This window comes from Pseudophryne corroboree, chromosome 3 (assembly GCF_028390025.1).
Source record: "Pseudophryne corroboree isolate aPseCor3 chromosome 3, aPseCor3.hap2, whole genome shotgun sequence".
Lineage (NCBI taxonomy): Eukaryota > Metazoa > Chordata > Amphibia > Anura > Myobatrachidae > Pseudophryne > Pseudophryne corroboree.
In genome coordinates, this window is record NC_086446.1 from 59,138,706 (window position 1) to 59,151,484 (window position 12,779).

Sequence of the window (12,779 nt, forward strand, 5' to 3'; positions counted from 1 at the left end):
CGTTGCTAGGCACCGTGCAGAGACGGACAGGGAGAGAGGCGCGGCGGCCGTGACCGCTGCTCTGTCAGAGTGCAGGCGAGCACCGCCGCACCTAACAGTACCCCCCCCCCCCCCTTGAGGAGGGGTTACAGAACCCCTAGAGCCGGGTTTCTGAGGAAACTCCTGAAAAAATATCCTCTTAAGTCTAGGAGCATGTAAATCCTTATCCAACACCCAAGACCTTTCTTCAGGGCCATAGCCTTTCCAGTGGACCAAAAAATAAAGTCTGCCCCGAGAAAGCTTAGAATCTAAAACCAAGTACTCTTGTTGCCCCTGCACATCCACCGGAAGTCTACCCCGGGAAGTCCTCCGAAGAAATCTCCTGGAAGAAAAATACTGTTTCAGAAGGGAACAGTGAAAAGTATTGCCAATTTTGAGTGATCTCGGCAAACGTAGTCGAAAAGCAACTGGGTTGACCTTTTTAATAATAAGGTACGGTTCAATAAATTTGGGTCCTAATCTAGCCGAGGGCTGTCAGAGCCTGATGTTGCGGGTTGACAACCACACCTCATCTCCCACCTTAAAAGTGCATGAGCGCCGGAAGCTGTCGGAAAAAATCTTTTCTCGGAAGGCAGCCTTCTTAAGGGCAAGGTGAACTTTTTTCCAAATCATTCTAAGACGGGAAGTTAAGGTCAACGAGGAGATTGGAACATGAGGGAAAAAAGAATTTACTCTAGGATGGAAGCCCAACACTGAAAAGAATGGGGACTCCTTGGTGGAAGAATGACCAGAGTTATTATAAGCAAACTCGGCCAAAGGAAGAAATTCAGACCAATCATTCTGAAGTTTGGTCGAATATAACTGTAAATACTGTTTTAATGACTGATTTACACGTTCAGTTTGTCCGTTAGACTGAGGATGATACCCAGATGTTAAAGAAAGTTTCATATTTAACGAGGCACAAAAACGTTTCCAGAATCGGGCGATGAATTGCGGTCCCCGATCAATATCCGTAGGTAAACCATGGAGCCTGAACACATGGCGGAGGAACAAAACTGCTAACCCTTGAGCAGAGGGTAACCGGGGGAGAGCAATGAAATGAGCCATTTTACTAAAACGGTCTACTACCACCCAAATGACTCGAAAGTCTGCTGAAAGAGGAAGGTCCACCACGAAATCCATGGATATATGTGACCATGGCCTGAGAGGAATGGCTAGAGGTATGAGTTGCCCGACTGGCAACGCTCGAGCTACCTTGTACTGAGCACAAACCTGACAGGAACGGACAAATTCCTTAACGTCTTTAGAGAGACTAGGCCACCACACCGAACGAGATACTAGTTCCAAGGTCTTAGTGATACCTAGATGACCAGACACTTTGTTGTCATGAAACTCAGCTAGAACAGAGCCTCTCAGAAATTCAGGGACGAAGAGACGATCAGCAGGAGTAACTTTGGGAGCCTGCTGTTGAAGCTGGACAAGCTGTGTAAATAAATCCTGTGTGAGGCCTGCCCGGATGATAGATGACGGAACTATGGGGGTAGTAGCAGGATCGTTATTGTGAACCGGAAGAAAACAACGTGACAGGGCATCAGCTTTTGTATTCTTGGAAGCGGGCCTGAAGGTGATAATAAACCTGAAACGAGTAAAAAACAATGCCCAACGTGCCTGCTGAGCATTAAGCCGTTTAGCTGACTCAATATACTGCAGGTTCTTATGGTCAGTAAACACTGTAATGGTATGCCTAGCTCCCTCCAGCCAATGCCTCCACTCCTCGAAAGCCCATTTAACTGCCAGCAATTCTCGATTACCAACATCATAGTTGGATTCTGCGGAGGAGAATTTCCTGGACATGAAGGCACAAGAGTGTAATTCCTGAGACTCCGGATCTTCCTGAGAAAGGATAGCCCCCACTCCAACCTCTGAGGCATCTACCTCGACTATAAAGGGGAGCTCCGGGTTAGGGTGCATGAGAACAGGAGCCGAGACAAAGGCCAGCTTCAAGACCAGAAAGGCAGACTCAGCTTCAGGCGACCAATTGGAAGGGTCTGCTCCTTTTTTAGTCAATGCTACTATAGGAGCGACCAAATCAGAAAAGGTATGAATGAACCGCCTATAATAATTTGCAAACCCTAAAAAGCGCTGAATTGCTTTTAAATTCGTGGGTTGCGCCCAATTAAGGATGGCCTGGAGTTTTTTCGGTTCCATGAAAAACCCCTGGGGAGAAATAATATACCCCAAAAAGGACACTTCTGTGATGTGGAAATCACATTTCTCAAGTTTAGCATATAAATGATTCTCCTGTAGTTTTTGAAGGAACAGACGCACATGGGAAATATGTTGTTCCAAAGACTCAGAGTAAATCAAAATGTCGTCTAAATAAACGACTACGAACTTCCCAAGAAAGTCACGAAGCACATCATTAATGAGGTCTTGAAATACCGCAGGCGCATTTGACAGCCCAAACGGCATCACCAGGTATTCATAATGACCCGACTGTGTGCTGAAAGCCGTCTTCCAATCATCCCCAGATCTTATTCGGATGAGATTGTAAACTCCTCTAAGAGCGATCTTAGAGAAGATAACGGCAGAGCGTAACTGATCAAAGAGTACTGAAATCAATGGCAAGGGGTAGGTGTTTGTAACAGAAATTTTATTCAGAGCCCGAAAGTCAATACATGGTCTGAGCGACCCATCTTTTTTCTCAACAAAAAAGAACCACGCACTCAATGGAGATTTCGAGGGCCTAATGAAGCCTTTTTTCAGGCTCTCCTGAATGTAATTATCCATAGCCGTGGTTTCCGGCCCGGACAGGGCATATAATCTCCCTTTAGGTAAAGTGGCACCCGGAATTAAATCAATAGCACAATCATAGGACCGATGGGGAGGCAGAACGTCCGCCTTACCCTTGGAGAAAACATCGGCAAAATCCTGATATTCCAAAGGAATAAATTCTGGGGTAACAGCCGCAACTCGGACTGGATGGGAAATACACTCCTTAACACAAAAGGGACCCCATTGGGAAATCTCCCCAGACCGCCAATCTATGGTGGGATTATGAAAGGCAAGCCAGGGGTGACCCAAAACTACTGGAACTGCCGGACAATGAGTAAGGTAAAATTATTTTTTTTCTGAATGTAGGGCCCCCACTGTCAGTAGTACTGGAGGTGTGCAGTGAGTAATAACCCCATTGGAAAGCGGACCACCATCCAAGCCATGCATGGTGATACGTTTATCCAAAGGTACCTGTGGAATGCCTAAAGTCTTAGCCCAACCTAAATCCATGAAATTTCCTGCAGCTCCACTGTCGACGAAGGCCGACACCGATGAACTGAGGCTACCAAAGGAATTCTTTACAGGAACTAATAAAGAATCATTAGAGGAGATTAACTGCAGACCCAAGTGAACCCCCTCACAATTCACTTGGTCAGAGCGTTTCCCGACTTATTCGGGCAATTACGTGCGATATGTCCCTTGCCACCACAATACAAACAAAGACCAGATTTTAACCTTCTGGTTCTTTCCTCTGGGGACAGCCAGGAGAAACCCATCTGCATGGGCTCCTCGACGTCCTCAGGAAAAGTATATACACATGGACTAGGCCTAAAAGTTGTTCCTCTTTCAGCCCTCCGCTCTCGGAGACGACGATCAATTTTAATAGCGAGCTCCATGAGTTTGTCTAGAGTCTCATGAGCGGGGTACTGAAGGAGACTGTCTTTAATAACTTCAGACAAACTGAGGCGAAACTGACTGCGCAGGGCCGGGTCATTCCGGCCACAGTTGTTCGACCAACAGCGAAACTCGGTACAATATGCCTCTGCTGGATCTTTCCCTTGCTTTAGTGCACGCAGGTGGCTCTCAGCTGATCCTTCTCTATCAGGGTCATCATACAAAAGGCCTAAGGACTTAAAAAAAGGCATCTACTGATAGCAAGGCAGTTTCATCTGATCTTAGCCCAAAAGCCCAGGTCTGTGGATCACCTTGGAGTAAGGATATCACAATCCTGACCCGTTGAGACTCCGTACCGGAAGAACGGGGCTTTAAACAAAATAAAGCTTACAGGCTCCCTTAAAATTAAAAAAATCCTTTCGGTTACCCGAAAAACGGTCAGGTAAATGCATCTTTGGTTCAGGAACCATACTCGGGGAGGCTCGCAAAAGATCTTCCTGCGATCTCACCCGAAGAGAAAGGTCCTGAACCATCTCAGTTAATTCCTGAATCTGGTTGGCCAAAAGCTGACTGGGATTTGGACCTAAACCTGCCGGATTTATGAGGGCGAATTTTTAGGCCCACCAATACAAAGGAAAAAATTATACCCTTTTTTTTTTTTTTTTTGGCCGGTGACAATGTTACGATCCCTGGTGCTCAAAACACTGAAGATGTTATGAAGTGAGTCCAGAGCACCAGGACGTAATGCTGGATTTGGTGAAATTGAACGGGAATAGCCCCTGGCACCCTACCTCCGTTGTTTTACCCGTGTTGTCAATTCACGCTGCAAGACTATGGTTTCTTGGGCCCATGGCAGCCGCGTTTGAAGGGCGGATTAGGTCTGCCCAACTCCGATGCACCCTCAGGTCTTAAAGAGAGACAAAGCGTGAATTGAGACAGGGTAATAACAAGGGGACAACTAACTGAAACAACCAAAGCCAGGGGCTACTGACTAGCCTAAAACTAAATGTATGCGCGGCTTGCCGCCAAAGGAAAAGAACAACCAAAAAGATACCACTGTCCACTCCCCCACATGGCACCGCCAAGTTCCGGGGAGGACAGTGGAAGCGGAAACCTCCGCAAATGCACCAATACAAAATAACGCAAATCTAAAGCGGGCTAGGCCGCAACACGCGGCAAAGCCGCTACTCACGAAACCGGGCGAGAACCCCGTTCAGTTCAGTTACAGGTTCACAAGGACTGGAAGGATTCCCGGGACCGGCTTGAGAACTCCTGGATACAAGGACACAGGGAGCAGGACGGACCGGATACAGCAGACCAGGAACAGACGTTCACCAGACAGAAACAGCATACAGGAAGCTATCACCGGCGTTTGTGTGAGGCACTGAGGAGGCATATAACAGGGAACCCTCCAATGGGAGTACAGAGCCTAATTAATAAATGTCGTGCAGCTGCCTTGCTGCACAAGTAGGGGAAAACAGGTGTGAATACTTCCTTAATGCAACGGGGAACGCGGTCCGCCTGTGGTGTCCCCGTTGCTATGGACCCGGCGGCCCGGCGTTGCTAGGTGCCGTGCGGAGACGGACAGGGAGAGAGGCGCGGCGGCCGTGACCGCTGCTCTGTCAGAGTGCGGGCGAGCACCGCTGCGCCTAACACCAAGTTGTCCACTACCGGAATGAATATGGCTGAGATGGCCCTTGCGTTAGCCTCCGCCCAGAGGAGTATTTTTGACACTTCTCGCATCACCGCTCTGCTTCTTGTGCCTCCCTGATCGTTTATGTACACCACCGCCGTGGCGTTGTCAGATTGGACCTGGATCGCTCGATCCTTCAGGAGATCGAAAGCTTGCAGAAGAGCTATGTAAATTGCCCTGAGTTCCAGGATGTTTACTGGCAGAGCATATTCCTGACTCGGCCATATCACCTGGAACTGGGCCCCTTGGGTCACAGTCCCCCAACCCAGGAGGCTGGCATCCGTTGTCAAGAGTATCCACGAGTGGATATTGAAATTCCTGCCTTCTACCAGGTGAGGAACCAGAAGCCACCATAATCGCGAAAAGCTGAGCTTTCGGGGATAAGGTCACTTCCTGATGCATGTGAAGGTGAGACCCCGACCATTTGTCCAGGAGATCCAGCTGAAATGGTCGGGCATGAAACCTGCTGTATTGGATTGCCTCGTAAGCAGCCACCATCTTGCCCAGCAATTGGATGCAAAGATGTATGGACACCTTGCGAGGACGGAGTACCAAGTGGACCATAGCTTGGGTAGTCAAGGCCTTGTCCATCGGGAGAAACATCTTTTGAGACACCGTATCCAGTATTATCCCCAGGAATTGAAGACGTTGTGTCGGTTCCAGGTGAGATTTCTGAAAATTGAGGATCCACCCATGATCGGTAAGGAGGCGAGTCGTCAGATCGATGCTGTGCAGCAGACGCTCCCTGGACATAGCCTTTATCAGGAGATCGTCCAAGTAGGGGACTATGTTGACTCCCATCATGCGCAGTTGCGGCATAATCTCCACCATGACTTTGGTGAAGACCCTCGGAGATGTGGACAGGCAAAGGGCAAGGCCTGAAACTGGAAATGGTCGTCCAAGATGGCGAACCTGAGGTAAGCCTGATGGGGGGGCCACATGAGAATGTGTAGGTAAGCATCCTTGACATCCAGGGATACCAAGAACTCCCTCTCCTCCAGACCGGACACCACTGCCCGCTCGGATTCCATTTTGAATTTGAACAACCACAGAGATGGGTTTAGAGACTTCAGGTTTAAGATGGATCGCACCGAACCGTCCGGTTTCGGAACAACAAAAAGACTGGAGTAAAAACCCCTGTTGCATAACGGAGGAGGTACTGGAACCACTGCCCCGTCTGCAAAAGTTTTTGAATAGCCTCTTGCAAGTTACCTTTTGCTGTGGGTAAAGCTGGTAAGCCCGACTTGAAAAATCTGTGAGGAGGAAGTGCTTGAAATTCCAGCCGGTATTCCTGGGAACTGAGGTCCCTCACCCAAGGATCCCGGCAGGACTCTTCCCACACGTGGGCGAAGTGTTGAAGGCGAGCAGCTACCTGAAAATCGCCTTGCTGCTGGGGCCAACCGTTACGTGGAAGGCTTAGCAGCAGGGGATCCGGTGGTCTGGTTCAGGGAGACAGCAGTTGCAGGTTTACGGGACTTACCAAGAGATCCTCTGGGAGTGCTGGAGACCCCTCGGCCCCTGCACCTCGCCACACGAAAGGACTGCAAGGAGGGTCCCGTGTAAGAACGTCTAGCAGGTGGTGCAGTCAATGGCATAGGTAGACTTACCCGCCGTTGCTTGGGAGATCCATTTATTTAATTTTGTTTCCAAACAAGGCATTACCTGTAAAGGGAAGATTTTCTACACCCTTTTTGGAATCAGCATCCGCTAACCATTGAAGTAACCACAGAGCCCTGCGTGCCGACACTGCCATGGCAGTAGTGCGGCCATTTATCTTACACAATTCTTTTATAGCCTCGCTCATAAAATTTGCAGCATCCTGTATGTGTTGCAGAAGAGTAACGACCTCATCCCAGGGCAGAATCTAAACCATCAATAACAGTATCAGACCACTTGACCATTGCCCTAGAAATCCACACACAAACTATTGGGGGGTTTCCTCACCTTCCTGTCCTTAGCGGGGAGGGGAAAGGTAGTTAAAAATCTCTGAGGAGTTTTAAATTTCTCGGGTGTAACTCCTTATCTGGTTCTACCTCCTGATCTGGTATGAAGGTGAAGGACCTCTCTTACAGCAAAAATGAGAGCCTCCACCCCAGGGGACAGAGAGCTGTTCTCATCCATATCATCATCATCCACATCAGGCTGATCAGAATCAGACTGGAGCACCTGTGGCAGTGAGCATTTATGTAAAAAACAACAGAAGGGTCTGAGAAGCCTTCCTGGTATCTGCTGCCTTTGTCACACAATCAATAGACTGCCTTAACACTTGTCTTTCCTTTTTAGCTGCAGCTAATTCTGAATTTACATTCTGAACCATGCTTTTAAAACTATCTAGCCAGTCAGGTGCCTGTGAACTATGTCCCTGTGGAGATAAGGAGCATTGTTCACACATGAGTGACCCCGCTGATGAAGGGGTAGAGTTACAAGCATTACACATAACCATGTCCACAGACATATTACACCACTGTAATATGTCTCATATTACAGTCTCATTTTACAGTGGCGCAGCTCACCGATAAAACACCTCCACAGAGACCATAGAGAACCCCTGGGGTGATTAAGGAACGGAGACCAGCACACAAAACACAGCAGAACAGTGTGTGAAATTAAGTGAATAACTGAGCGGCGCTACCGCTGGTGAGCTCCCCCCTGCTATGATCCCCTGGTACCAGTACAGAGTCTTGTAGCAGCGTGGGTCCCTGAAGGAGCAGCATGCATGCAGCCTTGATGATCCGCGGCAGCAGGAAATGGCGCCTTCCTGCCGCTGGTCCCGGTCCTGTAAGCCCCGCCCCCTGTAATGGCGCACAGTCCCTGATGTGTTATTTATACTGGCCATGTCAATAAATAGCAGATATGTATAACAGTACACACAAAGCCTTGAGTGACAGTGAGCACTGCGGGGCATACAGCCCAGAGCTAGTTCTGTCCGCTGCGGGCACCGCAGGTCTTGGCCCATGACCACCGCGTGACATGCTGCCAAAACTGCACCGGGGACCCACTAACTGGGACCCCGGTGTAACACACATTGCACCTTGGTCTATGGCATCTGTTAGAGGGTGGCGGCTAGCTGCCAGTGTGGGCACACATACAAACGATGTGTGATCAGCACCTCAGGAGCTCAGTGTCCTGTCAGCTGGGATTACGAACCATTAAACCTCAAGAGGTTGGTTGGGTTCCCCCTCTAAGTCCCACGAAGCAGGTAGCCTGGTTGCCAACCAGGGCTACCTGAAAATAAAGGAAACTCTCTGGAGCTCCAGAGAAATGCACCTGGCTTCCGGGGCACATTTTTCTAAACTGAGTCTGGTAGAAAGAGCATAGAGGGGAGGAGCCACCACACACATACACACACTAAAGGTTTTTAAAGTGCCAGGCTCCAGTGGACCCGATCTATACCCCATGGTACTAAAGTACAGCACCCCAGCAGCGGCGTATCTACCTATTGGCCAAGATGGCACTCGCCAGGGGCGCCAACTAAGGAGGGGCGCTGCCCAGTGGTGCCACCCACGGCTAGTAGGTAGATAAATCAGTGGTGGATTTACTGCTAGTCAGCCAAAGCATCCGCTTAGGGCCCCACGGGCGTCAGGGGGCCTGGGCCGCTCACTGACAGGGATTTTTAATTGAGTGCATATTTGCATAATAGAGCGGGGATAGCGGTGCATCATGTGTCCTGGGTGCCGGTGTCAGCGTGGTGCAACAGCAGAACTTCTGTGTCCTGGCGCAGGAAGGGGTGTTCCAGCAGCCGCCAGTTCTCCGGTGACAGCGGCTGTCAGTGCAGCAGGAAGGGGGTTGGATGCTAGGCCCAAGTGCGGTTTGGTCCGCCGGGACCCCGGGATGGTCTCCGCTCGGCTGGGTCACGTTGTCCCATCTGGGGATGCCCAAAACCACCCTACCCCCTTACCGGGCTGGCTGCTGCAAGTGTTAGCCCCTCGCCAGAGCTTACATCTGCGGCTGATTGTCTCAGCTCAGCCTGGATGATAGGAAAAAACCTCAACCTCTTTGAAAAAGCACCCTGAGGTGCGAAACCGGTTGAGGTTTATTCCTATCATCCAGCTCAGTCCGAGGACGTCTGGAGGCATCCGCACCTATACTATTAGAGGCATGTGACCCCTCCTGCATGAGATGCAGACCATCAAAAGGGAATCATCACCTCTGTATTCCAGCGGCACCGCCTATGGTGAGACTATACTGGCTAAAGACCTGCTGCCGCAAACTAAATAAGTGATGGGCCCGTCACATAGCAGAGGAACGGAGCCGCTATTCAAACACCTCTGGCTCAGGAGAGAGAAAGCCGGGAGGTGATCACAACCAGACAGGAGTGAGTGATTGCTTCCACGCAATTCATCGGATATACGGTACTTTTCCATTTGTGGTAAGCTTCCATAAGGACAGTTACTCTTTCTTTTTACGTATGGACATTGGACTTTCATCTTTTAATACATAAAAAAATTGTGGTTGCAGTCTACATACACGTTTGATTCCCTTTTTAAAGGAATATAACATTGGGTGCTTCTAAATGTGATTCTATTGACTTGTTTATATATATATATATATATATATATATTTATTTGTGACCATTGTGTTTATAATATTTTTTTATGTGGAAAACAAAAAATAAAAAAAAATTGAGATATTGATTTTTCATCTTAAAGTGTTGCATTTTCATTCAGCTAGAATTTATTGCTTGGTAACAGTAATTTAAATCAGTGCAATAGCCAAATCAATTTCTTTTTCATACATGGGAATCTAGAGATCCATTGAATTAGACCTTTGAGCTGCTCCGTTTAAATTCCGTGTTCACACACACGACTAGGCTAATTGCTGCTACTAAAATAATCTAGATAAATAGTAATTTTAAAAATATTCATATTAGCGCCTGAAAATTCCTTAGATTATGTGTATAATAAACACTACTACTATGAACATTGGCCCTCATTCAGAGTTGTTCGCTCGCTAGCTGCTTTTAGCAGCAGTGCAAACGCTAAGCCGCCGCCCTCTGGGAGTGTACCTTAGCTTAGCAGAAGTGTGAACGAAAGGATCGCAGCGCTGCTACAAAAAAAGATTGTGCAGTTTCAAAGTAGCTCGAGACCTACTCCTAGCTTGCGATCACTTCAGACTACTTAGTTCCTGTTTTGACGTCACAAACACGCCCTGCGTTCGGCCAGCCACGCCTACATTTTCCCAGGCACGCCTGCGTTTTTATCTGGCACGCCTACGTTTTTACACACACTCCCCAAAAACGGTCAGTTACCACCCAGAAACACCCACTTCCTGTCAATCACTCTGCAACCAGCAGTGCGACTGAAAAGTGTCGCTAGAGCTTGTGTAAAACTGCATCGGCTTTTGTGAAAGTACAACGTGCGTGCGCAGTGCGCCCCATACGCATGCGCAGAATTGCCGTTTTTATGCCTGATCGCTGCACTGCGAACGAAAGCAGCTAGCGATCAACTCGGAATGAGGGCCATTGTGTGTAAGGGGCACTACTACTATGGGCATTATGTGTATAAGGGGCACTACAACTCTGGGCATTGTGTGTGTAAGAGGCACTACTACTATGGGCATTATGTGTATATGGATCACTACTAATGTGGGCATTATGTGTGTAAGGGGCACTATTTCTGAGGGCATTATGTGTGTAAGGGGCACTACTACTGTGAGCAATATGTGTGTAAGGGGCACTACTACTGTGGCCATTGTTTATAAAGGGCACTACTGTGTGTTGTAACGTGAATAAGGGGCACTACTATGTGATTTGATATGAATCGGTAGTATTGTGAGGCTATGCCATACTGTTTTTGTGGTGCACTGTCCCTTTATTAAGTGTGGGAGGGAGGGCCTACATTTTAAAGTTTGCAGGGGGACATCAAACACCCTTGCACTGGCCCTGTCTGTATGCTCCCAGTTCAAGACAGTTACCACTGTCTAAGAAACTTTTTGCAGACACTGAGAATCTCAGACCAGGTTGTTATATTAATTCATCTTCCACATCTCTCACATACAGCCCTCAATGACTCTTCTGTGAGAGATATCAGGATAACATTGCCAAACAGAAGCCGAATGGCAGAATATGACCTGTATGATACTTGGAGGACAGCACATCCGGTGGAGAGGACAATACAACCTAATCTCTCACTACACCACAGGCTGTGACCCACCTACTGATGTAATACTCACTGACCAGCGGATCTTCTTACAGATTTTCACTATCAAATAAAGAAATATAGCCAGGCCATGTCCAGTACCAATAATGTGTGAGGCCGTCTGTCCAGGAACAGAGTTCAGGAAATAAGCAACAAAATCTCCAGCCCATTATAGACAGCCAAGATGATTGCCGGACATTATACTACACACTGAGAAGACCTTAGATGGAGAGTGATGTCACAGCCATTATCAGATCTCATCCAAAGGGCCTGAGGGACAGATTTTTATTTCTTCTGCGCATGCATCCAATTGTGATTGAGACGCACGGTCTCAGAAATACCTTGAAAATGTATTGGGTGTTCCTGGAAGGTGGCTATGCAGACACGGGTTGGGGCTGAAATGTCGGCAGGCGAGATGCCGGCAGTCAGAATAACGACCATGGCATCCCGCTGTTTAGAATCCCGAGAGGAGTCGGGAATCAAGCTACCCCTCACCCCCTAACCCTCCCTTACTGCAGCCTAACCCTCCCCCCAGCCTAAACCTAACCCTCCACCCACCAGCAGTCTAACCCCCCATGGCTTACCTCTCCAACGTCGCGGCAGTCACTCAATCGGGATCCTATTCGGCATTCTGATCAGTGTCGGGATTCCGGCGTCTGTCTTTTGACAGCCAGGAAACCGACCGCTGGGATCCTGACCAGATCTGGCAGACACAGAAATGGTCTGTCATATAGGCGTGTTGCAGGATCATCACTGAAGTGGCTGCAGACGCAGAAGTATAATCTCTCACATTGGAGGAAACACTCTGACAATCTTTGCCTCAGGGGGCTGATGCAAGTTCCGATGGTGCGATCGATGGTGGGTGTCTCAGGCCTTGCACATTCAGGTGCCAGGCTGTACCGCAGGGAAAGGCTTATAGCAGTATTTGCATGAAGTTACAGACACCGCTGCATGTGATTCAGAATGGGACACTGCTGCTATTACAGACGCCCAATGGACTTTCAGAGATGAAAAATATTTTATGTTCTGTTACTGGTAATTGAGGCTTTTCGGGATCATTTCCTACAATTTTTAAACTCTACATTAAAAACCTGTCTCTGTTTTATTTACTTATTCTTTCTAGTTTGGCATAATGGCCGCAGGCTGGTGGGGTAGTTATGAGGGGGCAGCTCCTCCCTTCCATACAGGCACCAGGTCAGAGGCTGGTTATCACTATAACAAGAGGATCCCACATGTATGGTCTGCCTGTGTTAGGGAAAAGCAGCACAGGATGCCTGCCGCTGGGGGTGGGTGGGGATTAA

General features: G+C 48.4%; 1 protein-coding gene across 2 annotated transcripts in view; it reads left to right on the forward strand.

Moving 5' to 3' along the window:
• LOC135054721 (NACHT, LRR and PYD domains-containing protein 12-like) overlaps positions 1 to 12,568 on the forward strand; it is a 411,740-nt gene extending 399,172 nt beyond the window's left edge. For both annotated transcript variants that reach the window (XM_063958010.1, XM_063958009.1), the window contains one exon: positions 11,340 to 12,568. In XM_063958010.1, the coding sequence (XP_063814080.1) occupies positions 11,340 to 11,349 (10 nt within the window). In that variant the 3' untranslated portion in view covers positions 11,350 to 12,568. The remainder of the gene's footprint in view (positions 1 to 11,339) is intronic.
• Positions 12,569 to 12,779: the final 211 nt, after the last annotated feature.